This window comes from Enhydra lutris, unplaced genomic scaffold (assembly GCF_002288905.1).
Source record: "Enhydra lutris kenyoni isolate GAN:26980312 unplaced genomic scaffold, ASM228890v2 scaffoldscaffold10, whole genome shotgun sequence".
Classification (NCBI taxonomy): domain Eukaryota; kingdom Metazoa; phylum Chordata; class Mammalia; order Carnivora; family Mustelidae; genus Enhydra; species Enhydra lutris.
The window spans coordinates 828,897-849,660 of NW_019154094.1; the positions used below are offsets into that span (position 1 = coordinate 828,897).

General features: G+C 48.7%; 1 protein-coding gene across 3 annotated transcripts; it reads left to right on the top strand.

Moving 5' to 3' along the window:
* Positions 1-3,501: 3,501 nt before the first annotated feature.
* Positions 3,502-20,764, top strand: LOC111143816 (phylloquinone omega-hydroxylase CYP4F2-like). Of its 3 annotated transcripts, XM_022497732.1 has the most exons (14): positions 3,903-4,158; positions 6,576-6,586; positions 6,942-6,992; positions 8,372-8,450; positions 10,096-10,149; positions 10,253-10,380; positions 11,847-11,968; positions 12,744-13,014; positions 13,356-13,422; positions 13,608-13,737; positions 19,667-19,800; positions 19,882-19,946; positions 20,112-20,194; positions 20,587-20,764. In XM_022497732.1, the coding sequence occupies exons 1-14, from the start codon at positions 3,957-3,959 to the stop codon at positions 20,762-20,764; spliced, it is 1,575 nt and encodes a 524-aa protein (XP_022353440.1). In that variant the 5' UTR covers positions 3,903-3,956. The 3 variants fall into 3 exon arrangements, with proteins under 3 accessions (XP_022353439.1, XP_022353440.1, XP_022353438.1); XM_022497731.1 differs by lacking the exons at positions 6,576-6,586; positions 6,942-6,992 and adding an exon at positions 3,502-3,509 and having other exon boundaries at positions 3,956-4,154; positions 8,306-8,450; XM_022497730.1 differs by lacking the exons at positions 6,576-6,586; positions 6,942-6,992 and having other exon boundaries at positions 3,903-4,154; positions 8,306-8,450.

A 20,764-nucleotide genomic window follows, 5' to 3' on the forward strand; every position in this document is an offset into this window, starting at 1 on the left:
TGACTGCCCCTCTGAATATTCCCCCTTGGTCACTTGCTAGCATGTCTTGCTCTGTTAATTTCCTTCATTACCACCATCTGACTTGGTCTTATTTCCTTTTGGCTTCTCCCATCAGACATGAGCACCACCATCCAGACACCTCATCTGTCTTGTTCATCCCAGGTCTCGGGTCCTAGCACCATGCCTAGGTACAGACAGGGTGCCCAAGTACAGTTTGTTTTTGGAGAATGAACTACCTGGGAGGTATAAGTCCCTCTCTCCATTTTACTGAGGAGGACACGAAGCTCAGAGAGGGCAAGCGACCTCACCAAGGTCACACAGCCAGCGAGAAGCAGGGCTGGGATCTGAACTCTGTCGTGCTGAATCCAGAAGTGTTCCTTCCCAATGGCCAAGGAAAGGAAAAGAGGGACCCCGGCCACTAGGCAGCCTGCATGCTTGCTCTAGGGAGACCCCAGGCTGACTCCTGGGATGTGCGACACAAAAGAAAACCTGCTTATCTGTTTTGTGCACCAACTACGGGCTGCCCCCCTCCACCCTGTGCCAAATCCTTTTAGTATTATAATGATAAAAATGATAGCAGCTCAGCGAGGGAGAGAGAATCTGAGACAAGTAGCAAGTTAGAAGGGTAAAGACTCCCATTCCACTTCCTCCAATTCCACTTCAATGTGTGGATTCTTCTGGAATTTTTTCAATGTGTATGCAAACATGTGCACACACAGACACCTAGGCACCCCCGTAAGTTGTGATGAAACCATTATTTACATATCATTTAGAGTTGTACTTTCTCCTGTCCTCTCTGCCCGTGTCTGATAGGATGCTTACAGTCCTCTGTGAGGTTTGATTAAGCCCATTTTACAGACGTGAAGACTGAGGCTCAGAGGGGTGACAGGCTGTACCTGAGGCTGATGACTCACAGAGTGACTGCCACCTCTGATCTGACACATGCTTGTCCACTGCCTGGCTGTGAGTGGGGACAGAAGGACCCCTAGAGATGGATCAGCCTCTACCTGTCAGCATGTGGCTGGTCGCCTTCCCCCCAACACTGGCTGGGCGGCATTCCCTAAGCCAGGCTTGTGTGACTTGGCAGCTGGGACCTCTCTTGTTGGATGAGAAATGGACGCTCCAGCCTCCTCTGACTCAGAGCAGAAAGTACCCCCTGGAAGCTTTCTGCCTCCCACACTGGGTCTCTTACTCCCTTTCTGCCTCCTGTCACCTGATCCAGGAAGTGAGGAGTCCCTGATGGGTGGATTCTGTCCTTCCATGGCCACAGAGGCTTTGGGGGTCTGCCGGCCCTCTACTGCCCATAACTGGCATGACACAACCTCTCCCACACGCTACTGGGGACTAGTTCCAGACCAGTCCAGATTCAAGGAGAAGGGAAATAAATTCCTCACCTTGCCGGGGACAATGGCAAAAGAAAATTACAGCCACTACATTTGTGGGTCTGTGTTAGAGCCCGAGATTCTGCATTTCTTTTTCTTTCTTTCTTTTCTCCTCCTCCCCGCCCCCCCCCGCCCCCGTCCTCTTCTCCCTCCCTCTCCTCCCCCCTCTTCCTCTCCCTCTCTCCTCCTCCCCTCTCCCTCTCCTCCTTCTCCTCCTTCTTTTTCAAAGATTTTATTTATTTATTTGACAGAGAGAGACACAGCGAGAGAGGGAACACAAGCAGGGGGAGTGGGAGAGGGAGAAGGCTTCTCGCTGAGCAGGGAGCCCGATGCAGGGCTCAATCCCAGCACCCCAGGATCACAACCTGAGCCGAAGGCAGACTATCAACAACTGAGCCACCCAGGTGTCCCTGCTTAAATTTATTCCTAAGTATGCTATTGTAAATGGGACTTTAAAAAAATGATTTAAATGATTTTTTAAAAATGATTTTATTTTTTAAAATGATTTATTTTTCAAATTATTTATTTATTTATTTATTTGTGTGCATGTGGACGCCAAGAATGAGAGAGAGAGAGAGAGCAAGCAGGGAAAAGGGCAGAGGGAGAGGGAGAAGGAGACCTCTTGCTGAGCAGGGAGCTGGATGCGGGGCTCGATCCCACGACCCTGGGATCACAACTCAAGCCATCCTGCAATCACGACCTGAACCACAGGCATACACTTAACGACTGAGCCGAGATTCTGCATTTCTAAGATGCTGCTGGTAATGCCAGTGCTCATGGGCTGAGGACCCCATTTTGAGGTCAGTTCTTAGAGCTCAAGGCTACAAAAGCCCCTTTCTTCCCTGAATAGTTAATGAGTACCCACTAAGTGCCCAGCTTCACCTTTACCTGTGCTGTCCAGTGGAATGACTTGGCTGTACAGCTCCAGGGAGATAGAGCACCTCCCTGGACTGTTCTTTCCTCCTCTTTCTTCCTGTTCCTCCTCAGACCTCTCCAGCCGCAGAGCAGGAGGGATATCCAGGGCAGTGTACCTCAGCTTGCAGAGGGCTTCCAGTGGCCACTTGTGGCTGGATCAGGCTGGGCTGGAGTGCTTGTGTGGGTCCCGGAGGGGAAATGCATTTCCCTGGCGTCCTGTCATTGCAGGAAAAATGTGGGTTCTAGTTCTCTTGCTCAGCAGGTCCACCCTTCAAACTCACCCTCACCTTGGAGCCTGACATGGGGAGACCTCATGAGGGGCTGAGACCACTTCTCAGGGAAATTCAGGACAGGATCTGGATACGATGTGCCCCCTCTCAGGCCCTCATTTGGCATCCCATTTCCCAGATGGTAAGACTGAGCCCAAGGGAGCTGGCACAGCTCACAGTCACAGCCAGGATGGGGCAGAACTCCATGTAGAGGAAGCTCTGCTTCCTCTGTCTGGCCACACCGTCTCCTGGCCCCCTGACCCCCTGCAGCCTTACCTCCTCACTCCCAGGTGTCCCCTTCTGACTGGGCCCCTGACCCCCTGAATCTGATGCAGGTAACACCCAGCCAGGCCGGTTCCTTTGTTCCTGCCCCAGCAGTCATGTCTCAGCCTAGGCCCTGGGCTGCTTGGAGGCAGGACTTGAACTCCTGCCAGGGTGTGCAGTCCGGGGGCCAGAGGCTTCCTGGTTCTGTGCTAAAAACTAGTGCAGGCCACCCTCCTGACTCACGCATACGGAGGGGAGCCCCAGATAAGTTTTGGGCCTGATCCTGTTCCCCTGACGCCTAAACTCTCAAGTTCAAATTTTTACCTGCTGCACCCCAGCTTTGAAAGGGCAGGGGTGGCTGTTAACTTGGGAGTCCAGAGTCCCTTTTGCCCATGCCCCAAGTCACACCCCCCCACGTGGGACGGGCTGAGTTCTGAGGATCCAGCACCCCGCCATGTGACCCTGGACTGGTTTCTTGGTGTATCCCGCTGGCTCTGTCCTCAGGTCTTGGGTGGCTGCCAGATGGGGAGGTGGCAGACCGGCATGCTGCCATTGGCTGACCCAGCCAAGCCCAGCCTCCCCCAGTTCAGAGGTCAGGGACAGGGGACAAAGACCTTCCTGGGGGGTGGGAGGGGGTGAAGCTTATGTGGAATCTGTGCCTGTGGAAGAAGATGACCGGGTGGGGCAGGCCCGGCTGAGAGTGTTCTGGTGGCAAGGAGGGGGGTTGGGGCGGGGCAGTGCTCCAGGCAGAAGTGACTCCGGGAATCTGGCTGGCTGGGGGATGGTGGTTTCCTTGTTAGCGGATCTCCTGACAACCTCCCGCTGATTGCGCTCGGGTGTTTTTTCTTCAGTCTCTCTCTCTTTTTCTTCTCCCTCCTTCACCCCAATCTCTCCCTCTTCCTCTGGAATTCTCCTGATCCTCCTCCCCCTTTGCCCCCAACCCCAAATGTTTGCCCAGTTCGTAGTGCTCACTTTCTCCGCCGCTCCCTGCCCCTCCCATCCTGTCCCGGTCCCTGTCCCTCCCATCCTGGGCCCTCTCCCTCTGTTTATGAGCAGTCCGGGGAGCTCACCTTTCTACCCCATTCCTGGGTCTTAGGAACTCACCCTCTGTTTCCCCTGCTCCAGGATGTCACAGCTGAGCCTGTCCTGGCTGGGACTGGGGCAGCTGGCAGCCTCCCCGTGGCACTTCCTGCTGCTGGCTGGGGCCGCCTGGCTGCTGGCCCGCATCCTGACCTGGAGCCACAGCTTTTATGACAACTGCTGCCGCCTCCAGTGTTTCCCGCAGCCTCCGAGGCGCAGCTGGCTTTGGGGTCACCTGGGCCTGGTGAGTGTGGGTGGGAGACGGGTTTGGGGTATCAAGGTGGATGGACTTCCTGAGGGGTCTGGGATGGGGATCAGGGATTTGGCTGGGGCCTGGGATGGCAGTGAAGGGCTACATGAGCCGGGTCCCCTGGTGCCCCCCCAGTCTCCCCAGGGCCACTGTCCAGGGTCCACTCCCTGCCTGGCCCATCTTTGTTGGCCTCAGGCCAGCAGGTGCTCCTGTCTCCACAGGAATCAACTATGACTTCTGCCCTTCCCTCCCCTCCCCCCATGGGGGCACAGCTGGGCTGGAGGATAGATGTGGGCTGTCTGTCCTTTTCCTCCCCTTCCTCCTTTTGTAATCTTGTCTTCCACCCCCAAGGAATATCAGTGGGCTCCATTGCTCAACCTGGATAAAAGTTGACCAGGAATCACTCTGGCCTGGACCTTAATGGCGAAACTTATTTCACTTAGTGCCCCCATTTGGCCAATCTTTCCCTGCTCCAGCTTGGTTCCCACGCCTGTCCCACAAGACGACCAGGACTTCGTCACCTCTCAGAAGCAGTCTGGCCTTGCGGACCACTGCATCAGCCCCAAACCTCCTTGTGCTCTGGGTTTTAGCATTCTAGCACACAGCCTTCCCCTGGGCTCCACTGGGCTCTTTCTTCACCCTCCCTTTCCATGTGGGGAGCCCTCAGGGCTCTAATCCGCCTTCTTTCTTCTCTGGCTCCCAAGGCCATCACCTTACCCCAGGCTCTGGCTCCCAAGTGAATTACAAGTTCAAGTTCAGATCTCTGCATCCCCAGCCTCCCTTTCTCGGGGGGGTCTCCTACGCATCTCATTCTACCAAGTCAGAGTCTGAACTCAGGGTCCCTTCCTGGCGCTGTCCCATCCTCAGTCTTGTCCATCCTTCTTTTGCCCACTTCTCACACTTCGGGAACCCTGGCCCCCCTCTTTTCTCTCCTGCAGTCAGGTCCTTCAGCATGACCAGACGTGCTGCCTCCACAGCCTCTCCTCAGTCTGTCCCTTCTCTGCAGCCTCCTGCCACTTCTCCCGCCACATCCACTGGCATCTTTCTCCAGGAAGCCCTCCCTCTGACTGCTCACGCCCCTTATTGCCACTCTTGTCCCCTGTCACCCTTCCTCTCTTGAGCCCTGGAGAGATTTTTCTGAAATTTAGCTTTTGTTAATACCATTACTTGGCTGAAAACCATTCTATGAGACTGCCCATCGTTCTCAACATAGAGACTAAATGTTGCCAGGCCCACTGCATACCCCAGATACTCCAAGCTTCTGCTTTCTCTTCTCAACAAGCCAAACCCTTCCTACCTCAGGGCCTTTGCATATGCTGCTCCTTTGCCAGGGAGGGCTTCCCTTCCTGTAGCCACTGGGTCGATCCCTCCTTTTTGTCCAATCTTCAGCTCAAGTGTAACTTTTCCAAGCCTCCCTTGATTTCCCCCCACTAGAACTTGACCTCTGACTTGGTCCTGCTCAAGCTTAAACAGTTAATTGTCCAATTATTAGTGTATTATATCTCTCTCTCACTGGACAGTAGCACTGGGGGATAGCCATGATATCTATAATGCCCAGCTCAGGAGCTGACATACAGTTGGAACTTAATAAATGTTTGATGATGTCATGGTGGAGCCATGTCCTAGGTTTGGGTGAACTTACTATCACCTCTCTTGGTCATCCAATGCCCAAGGGATGGGTGTCCAGCTTCTCCCTTCCCCTCCTGCAGACCAGCTTATTATAGAACAAGATGTCCCGAAATTGTGCTGAAGGTTGCCTAAAATTCTGGGTCTTGGAAATTTCTCAGCAAGCCCTGGAAGTAGTAGCAATGTTATAAAGTTACCACAGCTCCTATGTCCTCCTCTAAGGGCTTTGCCATGGAAACTGCTCTGGGTCACTCTTCTCTCTGCTAGTCCCTCTTGCTGCGTGTGTGACCTCAGCTGAATCACCCTCCCTCTCTGGGCCAAAGTCATCAAGTGTCTCAGGGTCCTTGAGGATCAGGGGGCAGTCAAAAAGGTGAAAATGGCTTATGTTCACCTGTCTGGAGCACATGGGAGTATTTGTAAGGCCAGGATGAGGCATCCTGGAGGGATGGAGGACTGGAGAGGATGTCTTCCCAGGAGCTAACCCCCCACTTCTCCTTTTGGGGGATGTGGCCTTGGTTTCTTAATTTGTAAATGACATGACTGATGGGAGAGTCCATAGGTGCAGGGGAGATAGAAAGAGATAGATAGATAGACAGACAGACAGGATACTCTGTGTACAGCCAGGCAGGAAGTAGGGGCTCATAGGTGGGAGCTGCCTTCCTGACTGATGAGCAGAGTTCACGTCTGTCTGCTGGGGCCTGCCAGGGCTGGAAGGTCTGCAGACCCTTCACCGTGTGGGAACTGGGGACTGTGTAGACTGGCCAGGACATGACAGGGTGTGGGAATGAGCCCCTGTACAAGTCCTGAGGTCACCGTGCTGACCATAAACCTCCTCCATGGGGACATTGCTGAGGTTGGAACCACTCCCAGGAGAAGAAGAATCTAACTTCTCAAGCCAAGGTCAGCCTCTCTGTGCGCAGAAAGCATGTCTTCTCCCTGTGATCTGGGGTGCGCCCTTGGGACATGGAGAGGCCTCCAGGACCCTCCTGTACCCAGAGTGAAGGAACAGGAGGAAAGCAGAGATTCCCTCCATCCATGCAGATTCTGCACACTCTGTCCACTGTAGAGGCTACAGGGGTCATGCTGTGGCTTCTTCTGGGGAAGTGACGGCCCTGTTTCGTTGTAGTTCCCCCCACCCCCCACCCCCCCATGGAGCGGGGCTTGAGGGTCATAAGTCAGCTGGTGGCCACCTACACCCAGGGACTTATGTTCTGCCTGGGCTCTCACCATTTTTTGCAATCCTGACATTGCCTGATCTGTCACCATGCCACAGGTACCCACCTGGAACATGTGGTAGTGGGACCTGTAGCAGCATCAGAGGGCTGCAAGCCCCTCCTTACCAAGCTTCTGGGCAGCCTCTGTAGATGCCAAGGCCCTTCCTGCTCTCAGGTGCCCTCGGTCATTTCTTTCTTTCTGCACACCGCTTCGGGATGCTTGGAGAGATTCAGCCCCAGGCTCTGTCCTGGAGGAACCCCAGTCTTGGGCACATAGAACTAGAGACATCCCCAATTCTGTGTGGTTAGAATGGGTCTGAGGGAGAGACAGGGGCTGTAGGAACCCAGGGGGAAGCAAGGCCTCTGCTGTGTGGGCAGGCTGGAAGATTTCTTGGAGGAGGAGTCACTGGAAGTGGGTCTGGAATGATGTGTAGGAATTTTTTTTTAAGAAAAAAGATAAAGTGTATACTGTGGAGAGGAACAGCCCACTTAAAGGCCTGGAGGGGATAGAGCTAGCACTTGGTTTTTGAGCAACAAGGAGTTCAGTTCAGTGAGAGCAATGCTGGTGAGATGCAGGAAAAGGTGGAGGGGACAGCAGAGGCAGCAGGGGCAGGGACTTTATTCTGAGGGCTCTGGGGAGCCATGGAGGGTGTGGAAGTGAGGAGGCACAGACTCAGGGAGTAGGAGAGATGGAGAGAGAAACATGGGTGAAGAAAGAGGGAGATACAAAGTGAGGGAGACAGAGGACATACACAAGAGTGTAAAAGAAACACACATACACAGATGCAAACACATATCTATCATCTATACATCCATCTCTTGACTCTCTCCATCTGTCCTTCCAGCCACCCATCAATTCACCCATCCATCTATCCACCCATCCATCCACACATCCATCCATCCATCCATCATCCATCCATCCATCTCCATCTTCCATTCCTCCATTTTCTATCTCCATCTATCATCTAGCTGTCTGTCTATCTATCTATCTATCTATCTATCTATCTATCATCTATCTATCTATCATCATCATCATCTATCTATCAACATCTAAAGAAATAGATGAAGAGAGTGAGGAGACAGGGAGAGACTTAGAGATAGACACACAAAAAGACAAACAGACCAACAGAAGGAAGCTGATTTAGTGAGATATAGAAGCGTAGACTAGTAATGTGGGCAGAAGGAGAAGTGGAGGAGGGGGTGTGGTGGGTGGAGGGTTGCAGTGGACAGTTGTGAGCTCTGGGGTCTCCTGCCTGACCTGGCCTCATTCTTCCCACCCATTTTCCCTGGCCCTCCCATCTCCAGGTGAAGAGCAATGAGGAAGGCTTGCGGATGATAGAGGATCTGGGCCACTACTTCCGTGATGTTCACCTCTGGTGGATGGGGCCCTTCTACCCTGTACTGCGGCTCGTCCACCCTACCTTTGTTGCACCCCTGCTCCAGGCCCCAGGTATCTCTCCCAGGATCCCCAGCCTAGCCACTCCCCTGCTTCTGCTCCCAGCCCTTCCCATTCCTGGACAGACCAGGTTGAACAAGGAAATGGGTAATGTTGACAGAGACCTGCCAATAACCAAATGAATGACTCCGGGCAGGTCCCTGGCTCTCTCTGGTTGCCAGTCCCTTTCAGTTTTGAGTGGTGGAAATTCAACACTGTTGGTCTAAGTAAAGAAAGTGAATCTATTGACTGAAAAGCTGAGAGAGTATTGTCTTTAGGTATAGTTGACATGGTTGGATCTTGGTCTTCAAACAGTGCCATTGGGAATCTGTCTTCATCTTGTAGTTCTGTGTTCTTCTCTGACAGCTTCACTTTCATGCTGAAAAGACAAGTCTGAGAAGCTCAGCTCCCATGGAAATGTGAGCTCATTCTCTGCAGACCTGGAAAAAGTTGCAGGATTCTTTTAAATTGGCCTGGCCTGGGTCACAGAGACCAGTTTTTCATCTAGTCACTGAGACTTGATTGCTGAGGCTTAGGGTCATATGCTTAGCTCTGGAACAGGGAATGGGGTGGCATGGTCAACCTCCTAATTACTTGGATTGAGAATGGAGGAGCAATGAGATGCTAGTTCCAGAAGGGGATGGATGCTGGGCAAATAGATACCACAGATGTTCAGCCACCGGCATCACAGCTAGGTGAGCATTTCTTGGGTGAGGAAACAAAGGCTCAAGGAGGCATAATAACTTCTGAAGGCCACATAGTATGTTGAAGCTTCCCTCTTTTGTGTGTGTTCTTGGCTGCTCTAGCTGCCTCTGCTGGAAGGGACTCTAAGCTGGAAAGGGATTTGGGGTATGAAGATGGCCAGAGTATTTTGGGGGAATGCCTACCAGATCTCAGGTCGGTCAACTGTCTGGTTGGCCCTGGGGGGCTGGTCTAGAGCCCAAGGGCAGCTCTTCGTGGTGGGTGGAGCTCAGCATCCGAGGGTGGCAGCATCCTTTGGTTTCTTTAAGGACATAGCAACTCCTTACCTAAGCATTTAATGGCCAGTATGAGGTGGAAGAGGATACTGAGGAAAGCTAGGTCATGCCTGGGCCATGTCTGGGACATTAATGGGAACTTTAAATCCTGTCTGGACCATTTGTGGGTCACACTGAGGTCATGTCAGGTTGTCTTTGGGTCCATGTCAGAGCACATTGTGTCCTGTCAGTGTGTGTTACACATGTTGTTTCATGTCAGGACGTGTTAACACATGGTGGGGCCATGTCAGTTGTTGCAGGAGAGGTCAGGGGTTCTGGGGCAGATGAGGTGTCCTAGGTCCCAGTAAAGACATTTTGTGGATTTGTGTTTGGGGTTTTGAACACGTTGGACCAGGTAGGAGCCATGTCAAGATGGGCTGGGGTGTGTTGTGCCATGTTAGGGTGCATCTAAGTACATGGGGGTGTGTCTGCAGGTTCTGTCTTTGTTCTGCTCTGTGCTGCAGCCTGGTCTGGGCCCCCTTCATCTACCCACTCCTCTCTGTTTCCTCCGCTCTTGTTCCCATTCCTGCTATGCTGGGCTTGGAGGGAGTATGCAGACCGCTGGTTGGGATCGTCCACCTCCCAACCAAAAGCCCCTCCCCACCTTTTCTCCATGGCTCCTGGTTGTCTATCTCTTGTGTCAGCCACCATCATACCCAAGGATATGTTTTTCTACAACCTCCTGAAGCCCTGGCTAGGTGAGTAACTGTTGGTGAAGGGGGTTGGTTGACCTCAAGGTTGACCTTGAGGTCTCAGGGGAAGGCACCACCCTTGTCCATTCCTTGTGACTGCCTCTACTAGGGGATGGGCTCCTGCTGAGTGCTGGTGACAAGTGGAGTCACCACCGTCGCTTGCTGACACCTGCCTTCCATTTTGACATCTTGAAACCCTATGTGAAGATTTTCAACAAAAGTGCAGGCATCATGCATGTGAGTTCCTTAAATCCAGGGACCCAGCTGGGGCCTTGGGAAAAGGGAAGTAGCCTCAGACACATATGATCTGGAGTCCTGGCTTTGCTGTATGGTTTTAGGGCCATTCCTTTTTCTCTCCAACCTTCCGTTTCCCCATCTGTAAAATGTGTGTGTGTGTGTGTGTGTGTGTGTGTGTGTGTGTGTGTGTGTGATATAAGCCCGGCTTAAAGGGTGGTCAAGGTGATATAATGGAATCATGATCCTGGCGCATAAAAGGTGCTCAGAACGTTTTAGTTTCTAGTCTGCTTCACTGAAACTGTAAAATTCAAGACATAAATGATGAAGATTGTATAGTAGCTCTTTCTGCAGAGCATTCACCTTAAAACTCACTGGGTTGAAAAAAATGAATGTTTGTTGTTGCTTCCAAGATGATGAATCAGTAGAGTAGTTCTTATCTTGGCTGGAATCACTCACACATCTGTGGACATGGGCGGGTTTGGGAGACAACTCTGCTCGTCCAGGCTCAGCTCTGCTGCTTGTTTGTGCACTGGTTGAGGATCGTCTTGGTGAAACAGCTGGATGCCTGCATTTGTCCCTCATCCTCCAATAAGCTAGCCTGGGCTTGATCACATGGTGGAGGCTCCAAGAGAATGAAGAGAAACATGCAATATCTCTTGAAGTTTAATTTCAGAATGGGCAACTATGACCTCCACCTTCTTCTGTTGGCCAAAGCAAGTCCCACATTCAGCTCAAGAGCTGGAGAAAAAGGTTCTACCTCCTAATGGAAGACCTGCAAAATCTCATTGCAAAGGGTGAAGGTATAGGGAGGGACAAAAAATGGGGACATTTTTGCAGCAGTCACCTACCACTGTGATAATGATGAAGACGAGGATGATAGCTAACAGTTATTCAGCACTTGCTGTATATCAGAAATGATGCGCCAGTTGTACTGCATATGTTGTCTAATTTAATTTTCACAACCATATGAGGTAGAGATGATGATTATTGCCCCATTACGGGTGATGAAATTGAGACTCAGAGAGATTAGAGCACTTGCCCATGTTCACATAGCTAGCAAGTAAACTAATAAGTGAAGCTGTGATTCCAACCTGCTTTGTCTGACACCAAAGCAAGTCATCCTGTTACTAAAGTTTGACAGATAGAGCCCAATGGACTTTGACAGGAGGAATGAATTGACTAAGAGCACACAGAGTATAGGAGGCAGAGCCAGGTTTTGAACTCAGGTCTCCTGACTCCCGACCACAGGGTCTCACACCCCCCCCCCCTTAATGGCGTCTTAATAGTAACAGTTTCCATTTTCACCCAAGCCTGGTCCTTCCTGGTGTTGGGTGTCTGGGGTGGAGGATCAGGAGGCTGATCCAGGAGGACCAGGAGGTCTGGGGGAGTCCAACTTGGTGGTTGGGCTGAGGAGGAGCTCAGGAGTGTCAGATCCCAGCCCCAGATTTGCCCCTTTCTCTGTCCAGGCCAAGTGGCAGCGTCTGGCCTTGGAAGGCAGTGCCCAACTAGACATGTTTGAGCACATCAGCCTCATGACCCTGGACAGTCTGCAGAAATGTGTCTTCAGTTTTGACAGCAATTGCCAGGAGTGAGTCTGTCCAGGGCATGGGAACATGAACCATAGACCCAAGGGAATAGATGGGGAAGGGGGGTCTGACCAGGGCAATCAGAAGGGACTTCCTGGAGGAGATGGATCAGAAGTAGACATTGAAGGACAAGGAAGGGAAAGAGAAAGAGTGATCGTTTCAGGTAGGTAGAAATGTTTAATAAGGTCCAGGGAGCTAGGATGAGCAAAGCATGTGTCATAGTGAGGAGCCGCCTTGGGAATGAGGTTGGAGGGCTTGGCAGGGGCTATATCTTAAGGACATTCAAAATCCAGACAAAGGCATATGAAATTTCTCCTGAGGTTTCCAGGGAGGCATGGAGGGTGTTTGAATAGATGAGGGTCATGGTCAAAGCTGTTTTTGGACATCTGATTCTAGAGAAGACCAGCTGTTTAGTATAGACACAGAATTCAAGGAGACCATGGAGAGGAGGAGGCTTGAATTTGGCAGAGAAAATGGGGCAGATTTGTGAGAGACTAAGGAAGAATGGGCAGGGTCAGATATTGTGTAGGAAAGAGAGGAGACAAGCATGATGCCCAAGCTCTACCCTGGAGTCTGGGACATGAGGCTCTCATAGAGGTGGGATGTAGAGGGAAAAACATGCCTGGAGAACTCTCTTGTTTTGGGTGAAGGCCAGGGGGCTCTGATGAGCAAAGCATCTGCCACAGTGCTTCTGGGTTTCTGGTTGGAAGGCACTCCTAGGGTTTCATGTGGGTTAAAAAGGTGTTTCTTAAGGTTCTCTCTGGCCTGGCCCTGCAGGAGTCCCAGTGAATATATTGCTGCCATCTTGGAACTCAGTGCCCTTGTGGTGAAACGGCAAGAGCAGATCTTCCTGCACGTGGACTTCCTATACAATCTCACTCCTGATGGATGGCGCTTCCGCAGGGCCTGTAACCTGGTGCACAACTTCACAGATGCTGTCATCCAGGAGCGGCGCCGTGCCCTCATTAGCGGGGGTTCCCATGACTTCCTCAAGGCCAAGGCTAAGACCAAGACTTTGGACTTAATCGATGTGCTCCTGCTGGCCAAGGTGGGCTTCCCTGGGATCAGAATTCAAGAGATAGGGTGGACCTTGACTTCAAATGTCACGTGGAAGGACTTGGACTTGACCTGCAGTGCACTGGGCAACCGCAGAAGGTGCTTGAGGAAGGGAGAGATAGGTCAGCGATATGTTTTAGACATGACTCTATAGAAGGCAGTGTGGAAGGGATAAATAAAAGGCTGGAGACCAGGGAGGAGACCTGTGGGGTGGGCCCTAGAGGTGATGAAGGACAGATCCTACTTTGATGATGGAGCCTGAGGGACTGTTTCAGATTAGACTCAGACACCCTCAGAGCTGGCGTGATTCAAGAGGTCCTCTCCTTTTTCCAGGATGAAGGTGGAAAACAGTTGTCAGATGAGGACATCCGAGCAGAGGCTGACACCTTCATGTTTGAGGGTGAGCATCCCAGTGTGGGACTATGAGGGGTGGGGCAGGGGTCTGTCCAATCCCAGGAACTTGATAGGTGGGCCCTGGACCAGCTCACCCCACCCCATCCTCCCTGGAGGCCTTAATTAAAGGCGCTGTCCACCTTCTGGTGCTGAACAAGCCCAGAGACCCAAGCCTGTCTGGCTGCTTCTCAGGCCATGACACCACAGCCAGTGGCCTCTCCTGGATCCTGTACAACCTTGCAAAGCACCCAGAATACCAGGAGCACTGCCGGCAGGAGGTACAAGAGCTCCTGAGGGACCGTGAGCCTCAAGAGATTGAATGGTGAGTGCAGGTCCTCATGGTTTGTTCCTGAACCTCTCTCTTTGTCTTTGCTCCCCAGCTGGGGAGAGCAAAGAACTTTTTGTTAACTCTGTCATTATTGTTTCCTGGAAATAAGAGCAGAGCCTAGAGGCAGCCTGGTACCTAGCCTGGAAAGCAGGGAAATCTTGTAGGCGTATGCAACAGAAAGATCTGAGTGTCCACATTTCATTCTCTGCTTACTTGCTATGTAACTTTAATAAAATCAGTTCCCTTTTCTCAATACCACTTTTCTCCTCTGTAAATGGGGGTGGGGCAGGGAATCTCTCCTCCACAGGACTGCTTGGAGAACTGTGACAATGGGTTTAGAGCAGATGGCATCCAGCATGTATGTGTTCAGTAAATGAACTTCTCTTCTCCCTTGCTTTTCTGTCTGGAGTTGCATGTTTTGCCCAAAGATCCTCAGTCCCCTTAATTTTTGCTCTTATATCTAATTACCACCTAACAATCTATTGCAGGGAGTCACAAGAAGTTTTTGGGTGTGAAAAAATTACCCATTTCTTTGTTCAATAAACGTGTCTAGACTGCTTGCCCTCTCCCAACTCTGTGTCCCGTCCCATTCAAGTCTTACCTGGGCAAATCTGGGGCGGATAGGAAAGAAGGTGGGTGAGGTTGGGCAGTGAAGCAGCAAACAGGAATTTACTACTCTGGTTTTGGGTAGTGGACCATGCTCCAGGCCTTGGGGATACCTTGTGCAAAGGCCAGGATAGAGGCATACAGGAGTGAGCCTGGCATGTTTGGCAGGAGGTAAAAGTAGGCTGGATCTTCATGAAATTTAGAGTGTAAAGAATCAGAGGGGCTCCCAGTGAGGCTAGAGCTGGTAATGGAAGTCCTTTTAGGAATGCTTTGGAAACCATGTGAAGAATTTCCAAAGGTGGCAGTTCAAGTCCTTTGGGAAGCCAATATCGGATAAAAGAGAAAATAAAAGTGGGCAGGGATGCTGCCATTAGGGGAGTCTTACATTTGGGCAGAAATGGTCAGGAAGTAGGGACCCATCATGCCCTGTCATTGACTGGGAGCTGCCTAAGAAAGCAAGAGCTTGGCTTGAATACTGCCACAGATCCCAGAGACCCTATAACGGATGCTGTCAGCAAACTGCACTCCTTGCAGCTGGACAGCAAGCTCTTTTTTGAAGGGAGATTCATGATTAACATAGGATGGCAATGGGGAGCCATGGGAGATGTTTGGGCAGAGGAGAGAAAAGTCAGATATTATTAAAAATATATGTAGTTATAGGGGCAAACTGGAGGTGATGAGCTGGAGCCTGGGAGCCCAGGATGCAGATTTGGGGCCAAGGGCTGAAGGATGCAGAGGAGATATTAGACCAAATACTTTGGAAGTAGTGCCCTCAACTTCAAGGCTTTGCTTAGCGCAGCAGCTCTGTGACATGGAGAAGTGTTTTTTCTGCTTCTTCCAACTTCAAATAGTTATGCACTTGGTAAAAATTCAAACAATATGAAATGGTTTACCATGGATATAAGGCTTTGTCTTTTTTTCTTTCTCAGCTCTATTGAGATATATTTGATATATAGTATTGTGTAAATTTAAGGTGTACAACACAAGGATTTGTATACATGTAAATTGCAAGATGAGTAGAAGGTTAACCTCTTCTATTATTTCACATGAGCTTCCGTCTTATGCCAGCACCCCAACCCCATCCCTACCTTTGATGGTTTCCTGTGTCCTTCAGTCTATGCCAACATGTATCTGTCCACCAATTCTTACTTCAGTTTTCTTTCTACAACTAAGAGTATACACAGAACATTCAGGCATGCATGTTGACAATATAACTTCAAGATCTTTTCATTTTTTTCCCAAGATATACATTTTGGGAAATTAATTTGAATTACAAAATCAATAATGGGAAGAAGACTTTTTATTTTTTCGGCACAAAATGAAATCAATCAATCCCCTGTCTCCTGAGGGAACTCTGGGGACATCAATTTGTCATATGTCCTTTCAGACTTTTCTGAAATTCTTATAGTTACACATTTATATTAATTATTATAGTTTAATAGAAATGCATGCTCACACATTTGGTCACTTGTTCTTTTCACTCACTATTACATCTAGAGCTCCCCTTTGAGTGCTATATAGCATTGCATAAATTATTCAGCTCACCCCTCTGTTCGGGACATTTATGTGAAGATTTGTAGTTATGATAGATACTGCTGAACTGCCTTTCAGCATCTCTGTACAGATTTGCCCTGCAGTGTATGTTAGGACTAGTGATCCCTCTTTCCTCCTTTTTGATAGCTGTATAGTATTCCACCACATGGATGTACTGTGATTTATCTAAACATTCCTCTGTTGATAGATACTTGTAATTTGGGAGCTTTTGCTATAATAAACATGATGTAGGAAACATCCATGTACACTGACTTTTGCTCATGTGTGTGGATGTCTCGCCAGAACAAATTTCTAAAAGTGTTGTTACCGCATCAAAGACCATTTGAGTTTTCACAGTTTAATAGCTCTTGGCAAATCCACTCCTACAAATGGATTTTCAGAGTGCAGTTTCCTTGCATCTTCACTGACAGTGTGTTATGAAACTTTAAATAAGTGAATATAATACTTTGTTATTCTAATAAATATCACTTTAAGTAGGGTAAAACTGAGCACTATTTTCATATGTTTATGAACCATGCATATTTCTTTTCCTGCAAAGCATCAGTTTGCATAATTTGTCCTTTTTACTTTGAGTTTTTTTTCTTACTGATTTATAAGGACTCTTTAAATAGAAAGAGCATTAGTTGCTTTTTTATTTTTATTTTTTTTAAAGATTTTTATTTATTTGACAGTGAGAGACACAGCAAGAGAGGGAACACAAGCGGGGGGAGCTGCAGAGAGAGAGGGAGAAGCAGGCTTCCCACTGAGCAGGGAGCCCGATGCAGGGCTCGATCCTAGGACCCCAGGATCATGACCGGAGCTACAGGCAGACCCTTAACGACTGAGCCACCCAGGCGCCCCTAGTTGCTTTTATATTATGCAAAAATTCTTTCCCAGGATGTCTTTTGACTTTACTTTAGTTTTCATTCATTTCTTTATAGTCACATTTATTAGCTTTTTTTATAGCTTCTTTTTTTTTTAATGCTTGGATAAGCCCTTCACACTAATACTAAACTGTAAAACTTGTTTGATTTTCTTCTAGTGGATTTATTTATTCAAAAATGTTATTTAACTTAAATTTTATTTAACATTTTTATTATTATTTCTTACATTTAATCCTTTTTCCATATGAAATCCATACTGGTCTAAGTGCTGAAGTAGGAATCTGTTTTTTTCTCCAAATGGTTAACTGATTATTTCAACAGAATTTGATACATATTTTTGTATTTGTCTTAGGATTTTAAATAACAGTTTTACAATAAATTAAATTTGTTCGCATCTTAGGGTTTATCTCTGGACTCCATTCTGTTCTATCTATTTACATATTCAAACATAAGTACTAAGTAGTCTTCCTGATCATGTTAAAAGACATTTTCATACTTGATAAAGTTGGTCCTGTCTCATTACTTTGCATTTTTTTCTTGCATTTTAACTTATTTCATTTGATTCTGTGATTGGATTGGGTAGTTTGAAAAATACTCTTGACAATTTTAATTTGTTAGTTATTTGGGCATCGGGTGCCAAAGATGAAGTTAACCGTGGCCCTCAATTCATGACTAATTATCATCATTTTTCTATACAATATTTACTTATTCCCATTCATCCCAATTCTCCACTTCCAGCCCTCCACCAGTATGATTCTAGAGCATTTAATCCATTTGTTTACATAATTTGTTGTTTTGGGTGGATATATTTTAAAATTTACAAATATGTGTTATATCACAGATCAGGTTCTGCTGGTTCTTACCTTTTTCAGAAACGTAGCACTATGATTTTATTAGACATCCCTGGTTCTGTGTTGCATTTAGGTTATTGCTTTGAAATGTCATATAGAACTTCCCTCTCCAGTCCCTCAGAGCTTAATACCCAGGAGGCTTCCATTTCATTACTGCAGTGAATATCTTGGTGTGCATGTCTTTATCTACCGGTCTGAGAATTTCTCTGGGTTCTATGCCCAAGAGCCAGCTTGCTAGGTTGTAAAACACCCATTACCTTTCCTTGATCACACTGATGCCTTCTAGAGTGGTGGCTCCTGTCCATACATTCACTATCAGTGCATGAGGTCTCTCTACCCCTACACCTCAGCTACTTAATCCTAACCATCACCCACCTTGGTAATTCTCCCCTTGAGTAGATGTGAGATAATATTTCATTGCTTGATATTTTCCATTTCTCTCATAACCAGCGACTTTGAGCTTCTCTTCATGTTTTAAATCTCTGAGTTTGAGCTCCCATGAATTCCTAGCTCGTGTTCTTTGCTTATCTCTTGAGCCCCTGTCATCTCTCTTGTTGATTTGCAGGAATTTCTTGTATATTCAAGATGCTGTTCTAGATCTATCTAGCTATTGCAGATAATCTGCGAATCTCTCCTCTGAATGTTAATTTGGTCCCTGGTGTCTTTTGTTAAACAGAAATCCTTAATTCTGTGCATTTTTTCCCCCTTTTTTTTTTTTTTTGTCTTCCAGTTTATGTGTTGGGGGTTTTAAGAATTCCTTCCTACTCATAGGTCACAAAGATGTCTTCTATGTTATATCTTCTTTTAACTTTATGGTTTTATCTTTTAAGTATAAGAGAAGACTCCATCTTGATGTGGAGTGTGTGATAATCCAGTTCTTTTGGTTTCCACATCATCTGTGGTCTGAGCCATCCATTGTCCAGGGGTTGTTGGGCCTCCTTTACAGATGTTACATTTTTACATATTCATGTGCCTGTCTCTGAGCTCTCTATCCTGTCCCATGGGTCTGTTTTCCTGTTCTTGCAACAGTGTCATGCTGTTATTTTATTTTATTTTAATACCACACTTGTTCTGGTAGATGAATTCCCTTTCTTCAATTTTTGTTTTTAATTTGATATAGCTCTTGAACTTTATTTTTCTTCAAATGCGATAACATCATTGAGTTCCAAAAAAACAACAACAACTAGATTTTTACTGGATTGCCTTGAATATATCAATTAACTTGCAAGAATCCACATCTTTATACTATTAGGTCATCCCACCTTAGAGTGTGGGTCTCATTTGTTCAAATAACCTGTTAAGTCCAGTATAGAGATTTTTTTTCCTTTTTCAGTCAATTGTATACCTTAAAAAACTTTCTTATGCAAATGTGTTAATACTTTTAAGGATTCCTGTGAATGGTGTGCTTTGCTCAGAAATGCTTCTAGGGTGCCTGGGTGGCTCAGTTGCTTAAGCCACTGCCTTCACTCAGGTCATGGTCCTGGGGTCCTGGGATCAAGACCCACACTGGGCTCCCCCTGCTCTGTGGGAAGCCGTTTTCTCCCTCTCCCTCTGCTTGCCAATTCCCCTGCTTGTGCTGTTTGTCAAATAAATAAATAAATTCTTAAAAAAAAAAAAAAGAAATTCTTCTAAAAACACCAGGCTAAATTTCCTTTTAGTGACTTTTGTGATTTTGATTTTCTAATGCCTAAGTCTTTGGCCCATCTGGAATTTATTTTGTTATAGAAGTGAGGGTCAGACAAACCATAAGTGACTCTTAATCTCACAAAACAAACTGAGGGTTAATGGGGGGAGGGGGGTTGGGGGGGTGGGGTTATGGACATTGGGGAGGGGATGTGCTATGGTGAGTGCTGTGAAGTGTGTAAACCTGGCGATTCACAGACCTGTACCCCTGGGGATAAAAATATATTATATGTTTATAAAAAATAAAATTAAAAAAAAAAAGAAGTGAGGGTCAGAGCAAGATGGGGAGAGGGTCTTCAGGGGCACCAGGAGGGCTGCGGGAGTCTTTGATTCGATCCCTGGATAATTGTTGGGGGTCTTCCTTAGGGACGACCTGGCCCAGTTGCCCTTCCTGACCATGTGCATCAAGGAGAGTCTGCGGCTGCATCCCCCGGTTACAGTCATTGCCCGCCGCAGTACCCAGGACGTCAGGCTCCCTGATGGCCGGGTCATCCCCAAAGGTGTCTACAGCATCAGGGGGAGGAGGGTGGTAGTCCCATCAGCTGAGACCTCACCTTGACTGTTACTCTTTTCCCTCATAGGGAACATCTGTGTCATCAGCATCTTTGGGATTCATCACAACCCGTCTATCTGGCCGGACCCTGAGGTGCTATTCCTCTCTCTTCTCCATCCCTCCACCCAATGAAGCAGCAGGGTCCTGACGGGGGAAGTCAGATACTCCCTTTCCACTATATCCACATCAGTCTTTTCTAGGGTTGTCTAGGTATCTTGGGAAACCCCACCCAGCAGCCTTGCCTCTCTCCACCCTTAGGTATACAATCCCTTTCGCTTTGACCCAGAAAACATCAAGGAGAGGTCACCCTTGGCTTTTATTCCCTTCTCTGCGGGGCCCAGGTGAGCTCAGGGGGCATCCGAGGTGGGAATGGGGTGGTGGGGCAGGGGTCTGGGACAAGGCTATGGGGCGGGAAAGGGGGAAATTGAGGATGGCTCTCCTTCTCTCCCCTCCTCCAGAGGTTAGAGGTAAGGGTCTGGGAAGTGGGGGTAGGGTAGGTCCAACGAGGGGTCCGCGGTGTGGGCCGTGCCCCTTCCCCATGTCTGCTGGCCTGAGTCCAGGGCTGGGGTCCGAGCCAAGCTCGGGGATAGGCAAGCCCACATGGGGGTCCCAGGCATGGTTTGTTCCCATTCTGGATCCCTGCGGGCGGGGCAAAGGGTCCCGGACCAGGTTCTGGGCGCCATGGGGCCTGCTGGGGTCCCTGGCAAGTCAGAGCCCCCACTGGTGCCCGCAGGAACTGCATTGGGCAGACGTTCGCCCTGACCGAGATGAAGGTGGTTCTGGCGCTGACGCTGCTGCGCTTCCGGGTCCTGCCGGGCGAGGAGGAGCCACGCAGGAAGCCGGAGCTGATCCTGCGCGCGGAGGGCGGACTCTGGCTGCGCGTGGAGCCGCTGAGCGCGGCATCCCGGTGA